The sequence below is a fragment of the Xenopus tropicalis genome, chromosome 6 (assembly GCF_000004195.4).
Source record: "Xenopus tropicalis strain Nigerian chromosome 6, UCB_Xtro_10.0, whole genome shotgun sequence".
In the NCBI taxonomy this organism is placed as follows: Eukaryota; Metazoa; Chordata; class Amphibia; order Anura; family Pipidae; genus Xenopus; species Xenopus tropicalis.
The window spans coordinates 4,342,932-4,364,963 of record NC_030682.2 but is presented as its reverse complement, the minus strand read 5'-3'; the positions used below and the strand labels follow the sequence as shown (position 1 = coordinate 4,364,963).

Here is a 22,032-nt window from a genome sequence, read left to right as displayed (position 1 = left end):
CAGTGAGACTGTGTGTATGGGGGCAGCAGTGAGACTGTGTGTATGGGGGCAGCAGTGAGACTGTGTGTATGGAGGCAGCAGTGAGACTGTGTGTATGGGGCAGCAGTGAGACTGTGTGTATGGGGGCAGCAGTGAGACTGTGTGTATGGGGGCAGCAGTGAGACTGTGTGTATGGGGGCAGCAGTGAGACTGTGTGTATGGGGGCAGCAGTGAGACTGTGTGTATGGGGGCAGCAGTGAGACTGTGTGTATGGGGGCAGCAGTGAGACTGTGTGTATGGGGGCAGCAGTGAGACTGTGTGTATGGGGGCAGCAGTGAGACTGTGTGTATGGGGCGGGAGGGTGTGTGGGAGCAACTCCTGAGGTGGCCTTGGCACTTTTCTTGTTATGACCCCAGTGAGCTTCCGTAGCTATCCCATCCCAATATTCCCTCTTTATTCCCTAATTCCGGGTGCAGTCTGGGCGCGGAATGGTTAATGCGGATACACAGGAAAGCTAAGCTGCTCATTGGTCAGATTGTTCAGTTCCCGCCCCTTCTACAGACTGATCCGTGGCGGCTCCCGTACCCGGGCGCGATGTGCCCTGTGAGTGTCGGTGGCACCGCGGGAATGTGAGTATTGTGGGTATATTCTCGGGGGGGGGGGGGGGGGGTGCAGTTCTGCAGGCTGGCAGGGCCCCGGGCTGAGAGTACTTGGGCCGGACAGACAGCAGATAGAATATTCCCCAGAGGGAGCCGAGACATAACTGCCCGAGTGCTGGGAGTTGTGCGCTATGTCCCTCTTACACCCCCTTCTGTTGCCATAGTGATAATAACCCCCCATGTTGTTATCCTTCCATCAACAGACAGAGCGACGCAGTGTGATATTATTTACTGGGTAACACTGATACTGCCCCAGCCCCCCCCCCCATTGGCTGACTGCCCCCTCAGCCCTTGCCCCTCCCCTAATCATTGGCTGACTGCCCCCTCAGCCCCTGCCCCTCCCCTAATCATTGGCTGACTGCCCCCTCAGCCCCTGCCCCTCCCCTAATCATTGGCTGACTGCCCCCTCAGCCCCTGCTCCTCCCCTAATCATTGGCTAACTGCCCCCTCAGCCCCTGCTTCTCCCCTCATCATTGGCTAACTGCCCCCTCAGCCCCTGCTTCTCCCCTCATCATTGGCTAACTGCCCCCTCAGCCCCTGCTTCTCCCCTCATCATTGGCTAACTGCCCCCTCAGCCCCTGCTTCTCCCCTCATCATTGGCTAACTGCCCCCTCAGCCCCTGCTTCTCCCCTCATCATTGGCTAACTGCCCCCTCAGCCCCTGCTTCTCCCCTCATCATTGGCTAACTGCCCCCTCAGCCCCTGCTTCTCCCCTCATCATTGGCTAACTGCCCCCTCAGCCCCTGCTTCTCCCCTCATCATTGGCTAACTGCCCCCTCAGCCCCTGCTTCTCCCCTCATCATTGGCTAACTGCCCCCTCAGCCCCTGCTTCTCCCCTCATCATTGGCTAACTGCCCCCTCATTGTGTCTGTAATGTGTCCCCCTATCTGGGGTGGGGGAGGGGCGTGCTGCTGTTCTCACATTCAGGGCTGTGTATGGGAAGGTATTGGGGGAGTTTTGGTGCCAGCGGGGGTTGGGATATGGGGGGGGGGGCGCGGCAGTGTTTAATAAAATGTTGCGCAGTCTGGGATTTTAACTCATGTTGCTCTGAATGAAACCTGTAGATTTAACCCATTGTGGTGCTGCAGAATGTCAGCTCCATGGATGCAAGGCCCTAACTGCCAGATTGTCAGTTCTGCAGCCCCCCCCCCCCCATACATAAGGGGCTGCTGCGCACACATTCCCACATTTATTTCCGCATTCTGCCATGTGATCATGTGACTTGCTGTATTTGTTGCATTTTCACTGATTGTGTTGTATCTTTAGGTTCCCGGCTCTCATGGTGCGTTCCCCCCCCCCCCTCGGGCACGACTGGGTAAGGAGTGAGCTGCATTCTCATTGGTCACTTGTGTAACTCCCAGCAACTCCCGGGGAGTCACTCTGACTATTCCTGTAGCGGAAATATCCTGATGGATCCACGAACATGAGAAGGGGCAGATCTGCAGCGGCACAAATGTGAGTAAAGATAGGGGAGGGGTAGTATAAACCTGCAGAGGGAAGGTACTGACAGCACAAGCTGCTCACTCTCCCTGCTGGGGGCGCCACACTGTAAGGGGGGGGGGGGGGGGTAGGTGGTGCAGTTCTGCAGTCTGGCAGGGCCCCGGGCTGAGAGTACTTGGGCCGGACAGACAGCAGATAGAATATTCCCCAGAGGGAGCCGAGACATAACTGCCCGAGTGCTGGGAGTTGTGCGCTATGTCCCTCTTACACCCCATTCTGTTGCCATAGTGATAATAACCCCCCATGTTGTTATCCTTCCATCAACAGACAGAGCGATGCAGTGTGATATTATTTACTGGGTAAAGACTCCTGGTAAACACTGATACTGCCACAGCCCTCCCATTGGCAGACTGCCCCCTCATAGTAACATAGTAAGTTGGGTTGAAAAAAGACACACGTCCAAGTTCAACCATAATGCCTATATATAACCTGCCTAACTGCTAGTTGATCCAGAGGAAGGCAAAAAACCCCATCTGAAGCCTCTCTAATTTGCCCCAGAGGGGAAAAAATTCCTTCCTGACTCCAAGATGGCAATCGGACCAGTCCCTGGGGCAACTTGTACTAAGAGTTATCTCCCCTACCCCTGTATTCCCTCACTTGTACTGAGAGCTATCCCCCCTACCCCTGTATTCCCTCACTTGTACTGAGAGCTATCCCCCCTACCCCTGTATTCCCTCACTTGTACTGAGAGCTATCCCCCCTACCCCTGTATTCCCTCACTTGTACTAAGAGCTATCTCCCCTACCCCTGTATTCCCTCACTTGTACTGAGAGCTATCCCCCATAGCCCTGTATTCCCTCACTTGTACTGAGAGCTATCCCCCCTACCCCTGTATTCCCTCACTTGTACTGAGAGCTATCCCCCATACCCCTGTATTCCCTCACTTGTACTGAGAGCTATCCCCCCTACCCCTGTATTCCCTCACTTGTACTGAGAGCTATCCCCCATACCCCTGTATTCCCTCACTTGTACTGAGAGCTATCTCCCCTACCCCTGTATTCCCTCACTTGTACTGAGAGCTATCCCCCCTACCCCTGTATTCCCTCACTTGTACTGAGAGCTATCCCCCCTACCCCTGTATTCCCTCACTTGTACTGAGAGCTATCTCCCCTACCCCTGTAAGCTCTCAGTACAAGTGAGGGAATACAGGGATAGGGGAGATAGCTCTCAGTACAAGTGAGGGAATACAGGGGTAGGGGAGATAGCTCTCAGTACAAGTGAGGGAAATCTCCCCTACCCCTGTATTCCCTCACTTGTACTGAGAGCTATCTCCCCTACCCCTGTATTCCCTCACTTGCTAAGAATCCATCCAGCCCCTATATAAAGTTATATAATGTATCAGCCAGCACGACTGATTCGGGGAGGGGGGACCCCAGAACCTCACAGCTCTCACAGTAACAAATCCTTTCCGAATATTTAAATGGAACCTCCCTTCTTCTAAACGGAGTGGGTGCCCTCGTGCCCGTTGGAAGGACCTACTGGTAAATAAAACATTAGAGAGGTTATTATATGATCCCCTTATATATTTATACATAGTTATCATGTCACCTCTTAAGCGCCTCTTCTCCAGTGTAAACAGACCCAACTGGGCCAGTCTTTCCCCATAACTGAGACTTCCCATACCCTTTACCAGCTTAGTTGCCCTTCTCTGGACCCTCTCTAACTCAGTAATGTCCCGTTTGAGCACTGGAGACCAAAACTGAACAGCATATTCTAGATGGGGCCTTACCAGTGCTCTGTAAGGGGAAGAATAACCCCCTCCTCCCGTGAATCTATACCCCTTTTAATACAGCTCAAAACCTTGTTTGCCCTTGCAGCTGCTGCCTGGCATTGCTTGCTACAGCCAAGTTTATTATCTACAAGGACTCCAAGATCCTTCTCTATTATGGATTTGCCTAGTGCAGTCCCATTAAGGGTATACGGGGCTTGCATATTTTTACATCCCAGGTGCATGACCTTACATTTATCCACATTAAATCTCATCTGCCACTTAGCTGCCCAGATTGCCAGTTGGTCAAGATCCTGCTGCAGGGATGTCACATCCTGGATAGAATTGACTGGGCTGCAGAGTTTTGTGTCATCTGCAAACACTGATACATTACTCATAATACCCTCCCCTAAGTCATTTATGAACAAATTAAACAAAAGTGGACCCAGTACAGAACCCTGAGGGACCCCACTGAGAACCTTACTCCAAGTAGAGAATGTACCATTAACAACCACCCTCTGTACCCTCAGCCCCTGCTCCTCCCCTAACCATTGGCTAACTTCCCTCTCGGCTCCTGCTCCTCCCCTAACCATTGGCTAACTGCCCCCTCTGTCCCTGCTCCTCCCATAATCATTGGCTAACTGCCCCCTCTGTCCCTGCTCCTCCCATAATCATTGGCTAATTACCCCAGTGTTATTGCCCTTCTGACTGTTGCTGTTTTATTAGGGAGGAGGCCCAGGAATTCTGGAAGTGGCACCCGGAGCGCTGATGGAACATGGGGCCCCCGGTACCAAATTTGAGGTTTGTAGTTACCTACTATAAACATAGGAACTGGGGGGGGGGGGGGGGGGGGTGCATTCGTTGCCTGGGCAACACCTATATAATAGGTGGGGGGGTGTATAACATGTGACCCTCAGTAACTTTTATGTAATGAAATATTAATGGAAATTCCAGATATCAGCTGATTCGCATGAAGATCCCCAGACCAATTGCATGTGTGCATCACATGGGCGGGACCAGCTGATCTACCGGCCCCTGAACCAACCAATGTCGATTGGAATCTCTGTGCCAGAATTGCTGCAACAGGAGTTGGACAGAATCGTGGATTTTGCACCAATAAACACCAGGGAGGTTCCAGCCAATCATGTGCTGCTCTTATACAATAAAGGGAACTGTTGCACTTGGTGTCACTGTGTTGCCTCGTTTGTGGGGGGACAGACTGTATCTGGGGTTGGGCACCCCATTCCCTCTGAGGGGCAGGTTGGCTAAAGGGGGTCAGTATGGGGGGGGGGGGGCAGGTCCATAAGGTGATTCCTTTGCTGACTCCCCAGCCCCCAGGAGCGACCCAAGGCCCCAGCATAACAGAACCGACTCTCTCATTGGCTGTGACTGACACCTGCTTCTCCCCTTGGGGTCAGTGTGAGTGACCTTAATGTACAGCCCCAAGGGGGGGGGCCTAGAGCAGTGCTGGGGGGTTGGTTGTGCAGCCAGATGGCCAGTTAGGTCAGAGGCATCTTCCCACATCTCACCCTATTGGTTCTACACTAGAAGCACAGTTAGGGGTGTGTGTAACCAATCACAGGGGGCCCAGGGGCAGTGACTGGCGTCTCTCTCGTGCCAGTTAGTCGAGGTGCCAATGAGCAGACACTGAAAAACTTTCCCATAAGGACTTTATTGTTGCAGGAAGCAGAGGATCATGGGCAAGTTCTTGGCTCTGGACAACCAAACCTGTTAAAGTGCCATCAGATATGGGGTATATGCCCCGGATACCCGCCATGTTTATAGAGCCCGCCCCTTTCCCAATACTGCAAGTAATACAGTAATGCTGCTGCTGGGACTAATACTGCCCCTGACATTCACTGTGTGGGGCTTTCTGCCCCCAGTAGCACCCGTGTAGTGTCTACAAGCTCTGTAGGTCTCTGATCCGACAGTCTTTTGAACCACCTGTAATCCTTACAGTAACACTGACTTAACACTGATCAACTGATTCTATCCCATCCTCCATTCTGTCCCATGCATTCTATCCATTCTATCGCATGCTCCATTCTATCACACCCTCCAATCTATCCCATCCATTCTACTGCATCCTTCATTCTATTCCATTGATTCTATACATCCATTCTATCCCATCCATTCTACTGCATCCTCCATTCTATCCCATGCATTCTATCGCATTCTCCATTCTATCCCATCCATTCTACTGCATCCTCCATTCTATTGCATCCTCCATTCTATCCCATCCATTCTATTGCATCCTCCATTCTATCCCATGCATTCTCCATTCTATCCCATCCATACTATTGCATCCTCCATTCTATTGCATCCTCCATTCTATCCCATCCATACTATTGCATCCTCCATTCTATCCCATCCATACTATTGCATCCTCCATTCTATCCCATCCATACTATTGCATCCTCCATTCTATCCCATCCATTCTACTGCATCCTCCATTCTATCTGTCCATTATATTGGTTTCTCCATTCTATCCCATCCAGCCTTGAGGTGTTTCTGCTGATGGAGAAGGAGGCTCCTGTAGGGGGAGGCTGAGCTGCAGTCTGTGGCTTTCCTGCATGAGGCTTTTCTCAAACTCCTCGAAGGTGTAGCGTCTCTCCCCTGTGTGAGTTCTCTGGTGTTTCTGGAGGTGGCTCTTCCGTGAGAAACACTTGCCGCACTCCGTACACAAGAAGGGTTTCAAGCCGGTGTGAACGTTCTTGTGCGTGTGAAGGTGGCTCTTGGTGGGGAAGCTCTTCCCGCAGTCTGTGCATTGGAAAGGCCTGAGGCCGGTGTGAATGTTCTGATGTCTCTGGAGGTGGCTCTTGGTAGGGAAGCATTTGCTGCAGTCTGTGCAGGTGAATGGTTTCTCCCTGGTGTGAATATTGCGGTGTCTGTTCAGGTGACTTTCTCGGAAGAAGCTTTTCCCACACACCGCGCAGGAGAAGGGCTTCACCCCTGCGTGAATATTCTGGTGAGCTTCCAGGTAACTTTTGGAAGAGAAGCTGTTGCCGCATTCGTTACATGTGAATGGTTTCTCCCCGGTGTGTGTCCGCTGGTGGCTATGGAGGTGGCTCTTCAAAGAGAAGCATTTCCCACATTCCGCGCACGCAAATGGTTTTTCCCCCGTGTGGATTTTCTGATGGTTTTTCAGGTTGTTCTTTAAGGAGAATCTTTTCCCGCACTCCGCGCAGGCAAAGGGTTTCTCCCCCGTGTGAATTTTCTGATGGTTGAAGAGGTTCCACTTGTGGGAGAAGCTTTTGCCACATTCCGTGCAGGTGAAGGGTTTCTCCCCCGTGTGAATCTTCTGGTGATTGAGAAGGTTGCTCTTATAGGAGAAGCTTTTATCGCATTCTGTACAGGTGAACAGTTCCTGCCCGGAGTGAAGCTTCTGGTGGCTCTGAAGGTTGCTTTTCCGAGAGAAGGCTTTGCTGCACTCTGTGCAAGAGAAACGCTTCTCCCCTGCGCGAGGCTTAAGGCGTTTCCTACGAGGGCCACATTGGATGATGGTGGTAGCAAACTCTGTATCGGGGAGAGGTTTGTCTGCGGTGTGAATCTTGCGGTGCCGCTGAAGGTGGCTCTTCCGTAAGAAACGTTTCCCACACTCTGAGCAGGTGAATGGTTTCTCCCCCGTGTGGATCTTCTGGTGTCTCTGAAGAAGGTTCTTTAGGGAGAACGTTTTGGAACATTCTTTGCACGAGAATGATTTCCCCATCACGTGACTTTTCTGGTGGACGTTACAGTGTTTCTTCGTAGCGAAGCTTTCCCCACATTCTACACACGAGAAGCGCTTCTCCCCCGCGTGTACGTTCTGGTGTCGGCGCAGGTGGCTCTCGCGGAAGAAGCTTTTGCCGCATTCCGTACACGTGAAGGTTTTCAGCCCCGTGTGGATATTCTGGTGGGCGTGAAGGTTGCTCTTGGAGAAGAAGTTTTTGCCGCACTGCGTACAGGTGAAATGCCTCTCCCCCGTGTGGACCTGGTGGTGGTTGCAAAGGTTCCTCTTAGAGGAGAAAGCTTTTCCACACTCTGCACAGGTGAATGGTTTCTCCCCCGTTATGATTGTCTTCTGAATTTGCCCACAGTCTATAGGTGCAAATGGTTTCTCCCCAGCAAAGTCCTGTTGTTGCCCCTCTTGGCCTTCCTCGTATTGGCCACAGAGGTGCGTAAGGAGATCCCTGTGCGCAGAGAACCTGATCCCACACTTAAAGCAGATAAAGCCCAATGTCTTATCCTCCTCTTCTGCCCCCCAGCTGGTCAGCGAGTCGCAGTCTGAGTCGCTCTCTGCTTTATACGGTGCAGTCTCTCCTATAAGTATCCCAGGACCCTCACTTGTATCCAAAGTGTCGGAGAAACCCCCGGAAATCTGTGACTGCCATTTCCATTCCTCGTTATCACAGCCGTCTAAAAACAAGCACAGGGGAGAGGGTCAGCCGACCGTTTAGGAAATAATCCTGCCTATATCCCTGCCAGGGTAACTTCTCCCAGGCTGGCACTCAATCCACTGTCTGGTTGCTAGGGGGAGGTTCCTGTCTGACCATGGGAAAGAGAGCAGCCCAGGAGCAGGAAGTACAAAGAATCAGAGCTCTGTACCTGGGTAAGTACTGGGGGGAGATTGGATTCACTTACCCGGGGGGGTGGGGTTCCTGCCTGACCATGGGAAAGAGAGCAGCCCAGGAGCAGGAAGTACAGAGAATCAGAGCTCTGTACCTGGGTAAGTACTGGGGGGGGATTGGATTCACTTACCCAGGGGGAGGTTCCTGCCTGACCATGGGAAAGAGAGCAGCCCAGGAGCAGGAAGTACAGAGAATCAGAGCTCTGTACCTGGGTAAGTACTGGGGGGAGATTGGATTCACTTACCCAGGGGGGAGGTTCCTGCCTGACCATGGGAAAGAGAGCAGCCCAGGAGCAGGAAGTACAGAGAATCAGAGCTCTGTACCTGGGTAAGTACTGGGGGGAGATTGGATTCACTTACCCAGAGGGGGGGGTTCCTGCCTGACCATGGGAAAGAGAGCAGCCCAGGAGCAGGAAGTACAGAGAATCAGAGCTCTGTACCTGGGTAAGTACTGGGGGGAGATTGGATTCACTTACCCAGCGGGGGGGGTTCCTGCCTGACCATGGGAAAGAGAGCAGCCCAGGAGCAGGAAGTACAGAGAATCAGAGCTCTGTACCTGGGTAAGTACTGGGGGGGTGGGGGTGGATTCACTTACCCAGGGGGGGGGGGGGTCCTGCCTGACCATGGGAAAGAGAGCAGCCCAGGAGCAGGAAGTACAGAGAATCAGAGCTCTGTACCTGGGTAAGTACTGGGGGGAGATTGGATTCACTTACCCAGGGGGAGGTTCCTGCCTGACCATGGGAAAGAGAGCAGCCCAGGAGCAGGAAGTACAGAGAATCAGAGCTCTGTACCTGGGTAAGTACTGGGGGGAGATTGGATTCACTTACCCAGGGGGAGGTTCCTGCCTGACCATGGGAAAGAGAGCAGCCCAGGAGCAGGAAGTACAGAGAATCAGAGCTCTGTACCTGGGTAAGTACTGGGGGGAGATTGGATTCACTTACCCAGGGGGAGGTTCCTGCCTGACCATGGGAAAGAGAGCAGCCCAGGAGCAGGAAGTACAGAGAATCAGAGCTCTGTACCTGGGTAAGTACTGGGGGGAGATTGGATTCACTTACCCAGGGGGAGGTACTAGGAAGCTTGTTAAAATGTGCCCGTTTGGAGCCGTATGCTGTGTAAAGGGTAAATTGAGGAAACCTTGGCCCTAAAATTGGCAGCTCGTGCTGCTGGGTTGTTCTTTCCCTATGGTCAGGCAACTAAGAGAGGTGACACCGTTGAACTGATCTTACTGAGCCAGGAGTAAAAAGTCATTTCAAAGGCTTTCTCTAATGGCCGTCCTATACATACTTAACAGTGCAATAGAAAAATATGACAACCATGGGAAAGAGAGCAGCCCAGAAATTGTTCATCAGAGCTCTGTACCTGGGCAAATACCGGGGGGAGAGGGGGGGCTGCAATCACTTACCCAGGATTCCTGGGTGCAATAAAACTGCCAAGCCTGTGACAAATGGAACTCTTGGTATTACTGATAAAATGACCGGCTACTTACCCCCATCAGTAAGTGATCCTTCCAAGCTTTCCATTGGGTTTGGATCATCTTCATAGTCTGGTTCTTCTTCTTTGATCTTTATCTGTAATATTTCTGATTCCATCACTGGAGAATCTGCCAATATGGAACTGAGAGTCAGAATCCACTCACCCCCCCCCCCCCCCCCCCCGAGCTCTGTGTAACCAGATGGTCTGTGTCCTACAGAAACGTTACTCACCGGCCCCAGGAACGGGATCCATTTCCCTCTTTATTGTGGGCAGAGGCTCCTCAGTGTCCGGCTCTTCATTCTCCCATTTCCCCTCTAACCTCCTTGGTTCCATCTCTGGAGAACCTGACAGCAAGGAACAGAAACCCACCATATAAAGCTGCCTGTGGGGCTGCGCTTGGGCCCCCCCTCTGATATTAGTGCAATAAATACATGTTGTACAGGGAGGGGTTTATCCAATCAGTAAACTGCCCCTCTCTATCAGCCCCTGCAGCGGGATTAACCCCCAGTCCCACAGCCGCCCCTCTCTATCAGCCCCTGCAGCGGGATTAACCCCCAGTCCCACAGCCGCCCCTCTCTATCAGCCCCTGCAGCGGGATTAACCCCCAGTCCCACAGCCGCCCCTCTCTATCAGCCCCTGCAGCGGGATTAACCCCCAGTCCCACAGCCGCCCCTCTCTATCAGCCCCTGCAGCGGGATTAACCCCCAGTCCCACAGCCGCCCCTCTCTATTGGCCCCTGCAGCGGGATTAACCCCCAGTCCCACAGCCGCCCCTCTCTATCAGCCCCTGCAGCGGGATTAACCCCCAGTCCCACAGCCGCCCCTCTCTATCAGCCCCTGCAGCGGGATTAACCCCCAGTCCCACAGCCGCCCCTCTCTATCAGCCCCTGCAGCGGGATTAACCCCCAGTCCCACAGCCGCCCCTCTCTATCAGCCCCTGCAGCGGGATTAACCCCCAGTCCCACAGACAGTGCAGGGAGGAGGAGGAGGAGGAGGAGGAGGAGGAGGAGGAGGAGGAGGGAAAAGCACTTACCCAGTAGCCCAGGCTGGGGATGTGAGTGCAGGGGAGGGGAATGCCAGGGACACAGGGGAGGGAGTTACAGGACACAGTTCCCAGCATGCCCCTCACAGAGTCACATCTCGGCAATATCCGGGCAGTGTAAGGGGAGAGGAAGCAGCAGATTTTTGCCCCGCCCCTGGGGAAGCACCTCCGTCCAGTGCCAATGATATTACGAGGTTTAGGATCAGCCCCTCAGACTCTGGACCAATGGAACGGACAGTAAACTTTCTGCCTGCAACTCCCAGTTGGGAGGGGCGCCGCCATATTGTTGGTTGGCACTCAGAGCTTTGGGCGCAGGGATATCGGCTGGAGCTTGGGGGGCGGGAGTGGGCGGCTGATTCTACCCCTCGCAGTTAAGGAGAAACTCTACTTCTGACTCAATTGTAACAATGGAACGAATATATATAAATATTATTATAGGCAGGGGAATAACATTGTTTCTGTGAGGTATTTGTATATGTTTGTGTCATTGAGTCTCCTGCCCTCACACCTTCCCTTACATGGAGCTTTATGGCATTACTGCCCTTACACTGGGAATGCCGGGACACTGGGAATGCCGGGACACTGGGAATGCCGGGACGCAGGGAATGCCGGGACACTGGGAATGCCGGGACGCAGGGAATGCCGGGACGCAGGGAATGCCGGGACACTGGGAATGCCGGGACGCAGGGAATGCCGGGACGCAGGGAATGCCGGGACACAGGGAATGCCGGGACGCAGGGAATGCCGGGACACTGGGAATGCCGGGACACAGGGAATGCCGGGACACTGGGAATGCCGGGACACTGGGAATGCCGGGACACGGGAATGCCGGGACACAGGGAATGCCGGGACACTGGGAATGCCGGGACACTGGGAATGCCGGGACACTGGGAATGCCGGGACGCAGGGAATGCCGGGACGCAGGGAATGCCGGGACACTGGGAATGCCGGGACACTGGGAATGCCGGGACGCAGGGAATGCCGGGACGCAGGGAATGCCGGGACACTGGGAATGCCGGGACACAGGGAATGCCGGGACACTGGGAATGCCGGGACACTGGGAATGCCGGGACACTGGGAATGTCGGGACACAGGGAATGCCGGGACACTGGGAATGCCGGGACACTGGGAATGCCGGGACACAGGGAATGCCGGGACACAGGGAATGCCGGGACACTGGGAATGCCGGGACACTGGGAATGTTGGGACACAGGGAATGCCGGGACACTGGGAATGCTGGGACACTGGGAATGTTGGACGCAGGGAATGCCGGGACGCAGGGAATGCCGGGACGCAGGGAATGCCGGGACACTGGGAATGCCGGGACACTGGGAATGCCGGGACACTGGGAATGCCCGGGACACTGGAATGCGGGACACAGGGAATGCCGGGACACTGGGAATGCCGGGACGCAGGGAATGCCGGGACGCAGGGAATGCCGGGACGCAGGGAATGCCGGGACACTGGGAATGCCGGGACACTGGGAATGCCGGGACACAGGGAATGCCGGGACACTGGGAATGCCGGGACACTGGGAATGTTGGGACACAGGGAATGCCGGGACACTGGGAATGCCGGGACACTGGGAATGTTGGGACGCAGGGAATGCCGGGACGCAGGGAATGCCGGGACGCAGGGAATGCCGGGACACTGGGAATGCCGGGACACTGGGAATGCCGGGACACTGGGAATGCCGGGACACAGGGAATGCCGGGACACTGGGAATGCCGGGACGCAGGGAATGCCGGGACGCAGGGAATGCCGGGACACTGGGAATGCTGGGACACTGGGAATGCCGGGACACAGGGAATGCCGGGACACTGGAATGCCGGGACACAGGGAATGCCGGGACACTGGGAATGCCGGGACACTGGGAATGCCGGGACACTGGGAATGCCGGGACACAGGGAATGCCGGGACACTGGGAATGCCGGGACACTGGGAATGCCGGGACACTGGGAATGTTGGGACACTGGGAATGCCGGGACACTGGGAATGCCGGGACACTGGGAATGCCGGGACACTGGGAATGCCGGGACACAGGGAATGCCGGGACACTGGGAATGCCGGGACACTGGGAATGCTGGGACACTGGGAATGTTGGGACACTGGGAATGCCGGGACACTGGGAATGCTGGGACACAGGGAATGCTGGGACACTGGGAATGCTGGGACACAGGGAATGCTGGGACACTGGGAATGCTGGGTCCCTGCCCTCTGAGGCAGTATATATTGGCAGGTGGCCATTTTACATTCACTGAGGAGCTCAATGTCACCTCTGGCAACTGGGATTATAACCTTATATTCTCTTCCATTGCTCAATGGTACCCCCCTCTCATTGCCTATAGTACTCCCCTCCCAATACCTAATAATACCCCCCTTCCCTTGCCTATTAGTACCCCCTCCCAATACCTAATAGTACCCCCCTCCTATTGCCTAATGGTACCCCCCACTAATTGCCTTATGGCAACCCCTCCCATTGCCTAATGGTACCCCCCTCCCATTGCCTAATGGTACCCCCGTTGCCTTTACCAAATGGTATATACTGAGCTCTGACACAGTGTGGGGTAACTCTGTACCCCCAACATGATATGGAATAACTAAGGATATTTCCTTCATTTGCAACGTAATCAAAAACACAATTCAATAACAATCTTACATGAAGACGTTGCTCTAAACCTACTGATAATTTGTATTTTATTTATTGAGGTATATCATTTAGAAAACAATCACCTTGTGCCTGGGTATGGGGGTCACACTGTGAATGCTTATTGGGGTGCAGCCACTATTGGACATACATACGTTGGAGATCCCAATAAGTAACTGGTGACATGGGAGAGACACAAGTCACTGTATGGATAATGTGGGGGAGAATAAAGCTTCTGCTGAATGAATGTTTCTCCTCAGAGTGAATACTGAGCTGCAGTAGGAGAGTATTTAGGGGCGACTGATCCCTCACTCTGTGCCCGTGAGAGGTTTCTCCCTTGGGTGCAGCTTCAGGTGGGCCCGAAGGTTTCCTTTCTGAGAGAAGCTTTTCCCACACTCGGTACAAGTAAAAGGCTTCTCCCCGGTATGGGCAGCCTGGTGTACACGAAGACTCTTCTCATAAGGGAACGTTTTCCCACATTCTGTACACGTGAATGGTTTCTCCCCTGTATGAATGATCATGTGTCTCTTAAGGTGGTTCTTGTGAAAGAATCCTTTCCCACACTCTGTACAGGTGAATGGTTTCTCCCCTGTGTGTACTCTCTGGTGTCTGTTAAGGTGGCTTTTACTACTGAAGCCTTTCTCACATTCTCCACACGTGAAAGGTTTCAAATGTAAGTGAATGAGTGTGTGTTTCTGGAGGACGTGTCTATTAGGGAAGCACTTCCCGCATTCTGTACATGGGAAGGGTCTCTCTCCAGTGTGGGCACTTAAGTGATATTCCAGGCTTTGCTTAGTGGCATAGCATTTGTCACATTCTGTGCATTTAAACACTTTACTCCGTGTGTGAACATTCTGATGACTGCGAAGGTGGCTCTTACAAGAGAAGCTTTTCCCACATTCAGTGCAGGTGAATGGTTTCTCCCCTGTGTGAGTTCTCAGGTGCAAGTTAAGGCCTTTCTTACTCGTAAATATTTTCCCACATTCTGTACATGAAAAGGGTTTCTCCCCAGTGTGAACTTTCTGGTGTGTTTTTAGAAAACTCACTGTAATAAAGCCTTTCCCACATTCTGTGCAAGTAAAAGGTTTTTCTCCTGTGTGAAACCGTTCATGGAGCACAAGGGTGTTCTTGTGAGTGAAGCGTTTTCCACATTCTGTACACGAGAAACGTTTCTCCCCTGTGTGGAGTCTCTGGTGGGTAAGGAGACCGCTCTTAGCTGAGAAGCCTTTCCCACATTCTGTACATGTGAATGGTTTCTCCCCTGTGTGAGTAGTCTGGTGAATTCGAAGATAACTCTTAACCTTAAAACATTTACCACATTCAGCGCAAGAAAATGGTTTCTCCCCTGTGTGGGTTCTCACATGAATGGACAGGTGGCTGCTGCAGGTAAAGCTTTTCCCGCATTCCTTACATGTAAAAGGTTTCGCTCCTGTATGAACATGCTGGTGTTGGAGAAGATTACCACTCGTAGTAAATTTTTTCCCACATTCTGAACAGGCATAGGGTTTCTCCCCTGTGTGAATTCTCTGGTGTTTTCTAAAGTCTCCAATGTCAGAGAAGCTTTTCCCACATTCTGTACACGTGTAGGGTTTCTCCCCCGTGTGGATCCTCAAGTGATTCTGAAGGCTCGCCTTTAAAGTGAAGCTTTTCCCACATTCACTGCAGGTGAATGGTTTCTCCCCTGTGTGGAATTTCCAGTGAGTATTAAGTTCATTCTTTCTTAAGAATCTTTTCCCACATTCTGGGCACTTGAACTTTTTTGCTGCTGAGTGAAGTTCGCTTTGGGGATGTGGAATAACCATGGCACTAAAGCTTTGCTTGCCTGTGATACGCTTATACGCTTGCCTGTGTGAAGGAGAGGCAATACCCCAGCTCGTTCTTATTGCTCCTTGTATCCAAGCGCTGGCTGAGATTTCTTCTGTTCTGCAACAGTTCCAAGTCTCGTCTCTATTTTATCGAAGAAATATCTGAAAAGAGAAGAAAATGTCAGTGGTGGTCAATCATCCAATAAATATTGTGTTTTGTTAGTGTAATGCAGCTATTGGCCGTATGTGGACATGTGCTCATTATAAGCAAATCTGATTTGGCCACCCACATGCTGGTCAGTGATTGGATTATACTGCAGCCCTGCTGGAAACCATTTGCTGAACCACATCAACCAGGTCTGGAACTAGGGGTAGGCAACAGTAACATGTGCCTAGCAACCAGCTACGGCTGGGCAGTGACTAGTGGCAACAGTAGGGGTTGGGGCAGCAGTAGCCCATATTCTAATAATACTGCCCTGGGTGTCAGAGGTACTTGGTTTAGCTGTGGCATCTACGTGCCCATGCCCTATGGGAGTTCCAGACCTGCCAATAGACATCTGGCCAAAATCAGACCCTCGCAAAGACCCCCATACATGGACCAATGAACTTCTGACTTGGTTTGGAGGGGCCAAGACACTAGCTTTTATAGTCCCGTGTATGGCTGGCTTAAGCCAAGACTAAAACTGCCCATTCATGTTATAAGATTTTTAAAAGATCTTTTCATTATAGTGGGACCAAGCTTACCCTGAAACGATTGGTTAAAAGTACGATTTGTGCAATGAAATTGACCATTTCAATCGATATCGTCTAAATGACTGGCTTGGTCCTGCAAACAATTGGGCAATGGGTAAATTTTATTGTTAAGAGCCAAAAAATGTTTAAACCTAAGTGATTTTCTGAGCAATGACAAACTGCCAGATCACTCAGTGCCCGCTGACCTTACAATAAATTGACGGATTCGTCGGATCGCACTAAAATTGGTCGTTAGGGAGAGAAAAATCTTAATGTGTTTGGCCGGCTTTACACTTATAAAAGATTTCTTATAAGAAACTGTAAAACAAGAAGGAAGGTTGGAGTTGCTACATGGCTTGGGGGTAGCACAGGGGTGGGGGTATAACTAGCCTTGTCTTGCCCCTCAAAGCAAAGCTGCAACCTAAATAGAACTTCCATTTGTGCTTAAAAAGCAATATTATTACCTGTATGGTTTAGTAGAGGTTCGGGAAAAGAATATTTTTCCCTGGGTGGCACCTAAATATGCCCCTGGGTGGAGGGTGCTAAAGGGAAGGGTATATGGGTTGGGGGGGCACTTAGCCTTGGGGCCGAAGCACCTAGAGAAACTGAATGTGGAAAGGGAGGGGGATTGGCTGTGTGGGGTGGGGATATTAATTGTTGATTGATTTCTTCTATGTGAATTTTTGATACTGTTAGGTTGTGAACCTTAGTATTTTGGTTTTATAATGAAAGTTTTTTTTATTAAAGTTGTATTAAGACATTTCTGTCTGATACCCAGGGCTATGATATAGCGACAAAATGAAAAACACTGTATTCCTGCTTGGTTGAAGGAGACATATTGGATAAAGGAAAAGTGTGAGTGTAAGTGTGAGTGTGAGTGTGAGTAAGTGTGAGTAAGAGGCCAGACTCTGCTACTGGATATACACACCCTCTGTGGGATACGCCTCCCCACCCTACATTAGCCCCAAGACCATATGTTTCCTAGATGGGGTCACATTCCAGACGTAAGGAACAATGGTGGGAATGGGTGGGAATGGGCGGGAGTGCAAGCATGAAACACCTTTTAACCCCTACATGCCAAATAGTGACCTCACCCCTATTACTCCATTAACTAAACACACCAGGGTGGCACCAAAAGGCAATAAGTACCCACAATGCATCACAACTGGAAGAAAGGGACCTGTGTCTGGTTACTGAGATCCGCCTGGTGGGACGGGGAATGGGCCTCAGCTCTGTAACTGACTGGCTCCAAGCAAAACCCCCAACTCCTGCCATGATACAGTAACCATAATAACCAGGCAACATAATATGTTTTTGGAAAAAGTGGAGGCCACGCTTATTCAAATGTTACTATAAATCCACTAAACGCGGGCCCCCAAATCATTCCCATTGGGGAGAACACACTTTGCAACGTTGCCAATGGGCAGGGTCACCACTCCCAGTTGCCATGGTAGCCGTGTATGGGCTCCTCCTGTAGGGAGACTCCCTGACCCGGAAACAAAACCAATGTACTGATTTGCTAATCCCAGGCTTGAGGGGGTTAGTACTGATCCCATTGTTTCCAAACAACCCCCCCCAGACCAATAGTATTTCCCCTCCAGCAGCTCATTGTTTTTCAATCAAACCCCCACCCCCCCAGGCTGATTTTATCCAGTCAATTACCAGTCAATTACCCAATTACCCTTTATGGGGCTTCTTTTGTATTCACTGCCCTCAGCCTCTTCTGTATCAGTTAGCAGGTAAAAGAGCCCCACTATCTGCCGAGACCCCCGCAGTGCCAAGAAGATTGTGCTGTGACAGTCTAACCAGTACTAACCCCCAGAGAGTACAGACTGGCACAGTACCCCCCCTCTGTCCCACCCCCCAAACACAGGCACCCACTCACTAAATATGGAGTCAGTGACCCCCAGAGAGTACAGACTGGCACAGTACCCCCCCTCTGTCCCACCCCCCAAACACAGGCACCCACTCACTAAATATGGAGTCAGTGACCCCCAGAGAGTACAGACTGGCACAGTACCCCCCCTCTGTCCCACCCCCCAAACACAGGCACCCACTCACTAAATATGGAGTCAGTGACCCCCAGAGAGTACAGACTGGCACAGTACCCCCCCTCTGTCCCACCCCCCAAACACAGGCACCCACTCACTAAATATGGAGTCAGTGACCCCCAGAGAGTACAGACTGGCAGAGTATCCCCCCTCTGTCCCACCCCCCAAACACAGACACCCACTCACTAAATATGGAGTCAGTGACCCCCAGAGAGTACAGACTGGCAGAGTATCCCCCCTCTGTCCCACCCCCCAAACACAGGCACCCACTCACTAAATATGGAGTCAGTGACCCCCAGAGAGTACAGACTGGCAGAGTATCCCCCCCCCTCTGTCCCACCCCCCAAACACAGGCACCCACTCACTAAATATGGAGTCAGTGACCCCCAGAGAGTACAGACTGGCACAGTACCCCCCCTCTGTCCCACCCCCCAAACACAGACACCCACTCACTAAATGGCGCTTCCCTTACCTGGTGTAACTGAGAGAGAGGAGAGTCGGCAGCTCTGAAACTGAGATCTCATTGTGAGACCCCATGTGCTTTTTTGTTCAAATTCCCCTCTGCTCCTCCCCCCCATCCTGTCTGCTCCTCCCCCCCCCCCCCCCCCCGTATCATTGCATATCATTTGCGTACCATAGACACATACCTGTAGCTGGACCCTGGCAGTCACTCACTGGGTATAGATGTCTCACATAGTCACTGTGCTAGAATCAGAAATGAAATGATGTGTAAATAACAAATGGGAGGATGTTCTGTACATGAAATAGTTACAGGCACCAACTGTATGAAAGTGGCTTCTTGGCAATGCATTGTGGGTTCCCCAGGGGTACCGGCAGATACACAGATTTATCCTTATCTGACTTAAAGTTTCTAACCTGCCTGACTAAATGCCCGATCCCCATGGTATGAAAATTATTGGGACAATAATTTGGAGCCAGGGTCGGACTGGGCCGGGGGGACACCGGGAAAATACCCCCAGCGGCCCTGACCCAACCCCGTTGCCGCTTCCCCTGGCCACCAATGTTCTCCTCTGATGCATTTCACATACGCGCATTCAGGGGAGGACATCGGCAGGGGCCCCAGGGGGGAGTCAGGGGTGCGCATCGGGGTACGTGTCTGGCAAAGGTACCTTGGAGGGTGCCGCAGGGGGCCCTATATCCCCCAGTCCAAGCCCTTGGTCCAAAAATTGTATGAAACCAGGGTCGGACTGGGCCCTGCAGGCCCCCCCTTTCCCAACGAGTTTAGGGAGGGGGTTGCGGGGTGTGTAGGGACCACGCCGGGGGTCCCTTGGGGGGGTTTGGGGCCCTCTGCGGTGACAGCCCCGGTGGGCCCTGCTCCCCCCAGTCCCCGGTTAACTGGTTCCCTCTGCTGTAGCAGAACTGGGGCTTATAAGATAGAAAGTAACTCATTCTTCTAATTTTATATTATTTTAAATAATAGCCGCGGACGACAAAAGAATAGCCGTGCAACAAGATAATAGCTACGGATGACAAGATAATAGCCGCGGATGACAAAAGAATAGCCGCGCGCGACAAAAGAATAGCTGCGGGCGACAAAAGAATAACCGTACAACAAGATAATAGCCGCGGACGACAAAAGAATAGCCGTGCGACAAGATAATAGCCACGGACGACAAGATAATAGCCGCGGACGACAAAAGAATAGCCACGCGACAAAATAATAGCCACAGGCGACAAAAGAATAGCCACGGGCGACAAAAGAATAGCCACGGGCGACAAAAGAATAGCCGCGGGCGACAAAAGAATAGCCGTGTGACAAGATAATAGCCGCGGGCGACAAAAGAATAGCCGTGTGACAAAATAATAGCCACGGGCGACAATTTTTTTTTTGCTGCACAACATTTTCGCCGTTTCGCAAATTTTTTGCCGTTTCGCGGATCTTTTCAAAATTTTTTGGCGAAGCGAAACATAACAGATTCGCTCATCACTACTCATAATCTGTTCACTGATACTGAATACGAAACACTTATAATCCCTTTACTATAATACTTTACTGATGGTATTTCTAACATGGGGATTAAACTAGACAGGCTGTACAGACAATACAGGGGAGGGGTAAAACACCCATGGGGGCCGCCAGTTGTAGAGCAGCGCAGACATGTGTTAATATGTGATTAGAAATGAAAATAAATGACAAGAAGACCCATTTGTTTTGAAATATATATTTCAAATATTTGTTTCAAATAGTAACCTGCAGTCTGAGCTTTGTATTTAAAAGGAGACATATCCTATAAAAATGATGAATGTACCAGGGAATTATACTCCTCTAGATATAGAAGGATTGTGCTTAAAGTTGTGTTTCTGACTGATTTATTGAGAAATTCCCCCAAACCCCACTAGCCCCGCCCATCTGTTCCACTTCCTGCTGCCTCCTTTCCCAGGCTGTGCAGGGGGGCGGCGGCACTGTAGGATAGGAACCAATCAGCAGCTAGGCTGACCTGATAGGGAACTGAAGCCTGTCTGTGCTTGTGTGAGTGCAGGGCTGTGATTGGCTCTCCCCCTCCTACTGTGCTTCTGGCAGGGACCATTAGGACACGCCCACCCCTCATGTGAAACCCAGACAGGGATCTGAGAGGATCTATAGGGAGCTCCAATAAAGGGGCCATTGTTACAGATAGGGTTAATGTTTAGCCCAAAGGGAAACCAGCACCGGATATTATTCATAATTGCCTACAGGGTTAGGGGTTTCCCATTTATCCAATATGTCTCCTTTAAGAAAAACATTTAAAAGTGTAGCAAAATCTCCCCTTGTGGGGAAGGATGAAAGTAATTTAAAAGATTTTCCTCCCAAAATACTTATACATCTTCCACAATGCACCGACTACAATCCCCAAACAAATCCGCGGCTCTCTCCCTACACAGACGCGCCCATTCCTCTGGGAAAACAAGGTACCGAGGGTCTCATTTACCGCACTAACAGCCCCCTATGATAAAGGAGGATTGAGCCTCCCAAACCTGCTCTTCTATTATCTAGCGGCTCAGCTTGGCTACATGAAGTGGCGGCTCACTCAGGAACTGGAAAATGGAAACGTGGTACTCCAGGCCAACACCCTGGGTTCCCTGGAAGCACTGGGAAATTACCTGCTTATCCCAAAGATCATCCACCCTTACCTCCATGTATGAAGGCACCGATAGCCGCAAAAGTCACATTCCCAATACTTTCCCCCTCTCTACCGCTGTGGAAAAACTCAAACCTGCAACACTTTTACCATTCAGAGGCTATATGGTTTTGGGCATCAAAGAAAATTGAATACTTAGGAGACATACTCGAGTATAAGCCGATCCGAGTATAAGCCGAGGTACCTAATTTTACTTAAGAAAACTGGAAAAACCTATTGACTCGAGTATAAGCCTAGGGTGGGAAATGCAGCCGCTACGGCATAGTTTCAATAATCAAAATAAATACCAATAAAATGACATTAATTGAGGCATCAGTGGGGTATATGTTTTTCAATATTTATTTCAAAGAAAAACAGTAAACTAGCTCTGTAAGCGGAGAAGAGGGTCAACAAAAGCAATATGAGTGCTACCCCACGCTCATTGCACATTGGCAAACTGGCAGCTAACCCAGTCCCGGAGGAGATGTAAGGGGAAATAAGTATTGCTAGTGGGAGCCTAGGCCAGGGCACTGGGGGGGTCTGGTTGCAGGTCCTCTAATAAAGCTGTCTGGGTAATATCCTGAGTGAATCTGAATGGTTCAGGTCAGGCCCAGGGGGAACTTCCAGGCTTGATTTGAGTAAGTATTTATTTAAATCCAAGAGTGACACTCACTGTGGGGGGGAATCCTATATCCCTAGTGGGGAATCCTATA

General features: G+C 51.4%; 2 protein-coding genes, 1 long non-coding RNA gene and 2 other non-coding genes across 7 annotated transcripts in view; 3 read left to right on the top strand and 2 right to left on the bottom strand.

Annotated features, from left to right (window-relative positions):
• Positions 1 to 10,262, bottom strand: part of LOC116411532 (zinc finger protein 850-like) — a 33,105-nt gene extending 22,843 nt beyond the window's left edge. Inside the window, exons 1-3 of the mRNA XM_031903958.1 lie at positions 10,155 to 10,262; positions 9,938 to 10,051; positions 6,333 to 8,240 (exon numbers count right to left, since the gene is read on the bottom strand). Of these exons, the coding sequence (XP_031759818.1) occupies positions 6,333 to 8,240; positions 9,938 to 10,051; positions 10,155 to 10,257 (2,125 nt within the window). The 5' untranslated portion in view covers positions 10,258 to 10,262. The remainder of the gene's footprint in view (positions 1 to 6,332; positions 8,241 to 9,937; positions 10,052 to 10,154) is intronic.
• Positions 60 to 5,030, top strand: LOC101731194. Its single transcript, XR_004223244.1, has 4 exons — positions 60 to 608; positions 1,904 to 2,092; positions 4,572 to 4,646; positions 4,800 to 5,030. It is a non-coding gene; the product is annotated as an uncharacterized LOC101731194 (long non-coding RNA).
• On the top strand, positions 654 to 896 carry LOC116411837. The gene has a single exon (XR_004223385.1).
• Positions 2,217 to 2,473, top strand: LOC116411836. The gene has a single exon (XR_004223384.1).
• A 3,375-nt stretch (positions 10,263 to 13,637) lies between the features above and the next one.
• znf568 (zinc finger protein 568) lies at positions 13,638 to 18,908 on the bottom strand. Of its 3 annotated transcripts, none has more exons than XR_004223095.1 (3): positions 18,848 to 18,908; positions 13,861 to 15,579; positions 13,638 to 13,741 (listed from the first exon to the last, which is right to left on the bottom strand). XR_004223095.1 is itself a non-coding variant. In NM_001016087.2 (2 exon segments), a coding segment is annotated over 1 exon segment (1,494 nt). In that variant the 5' UTR covers positions 15,415 to 15,579; positions 18,673 to 18,701; the 3' UTR covers positions 13,649 to 13,920.
• Positions 18,909 to 22,032: the final 3,124 nt, after the last annotated feature.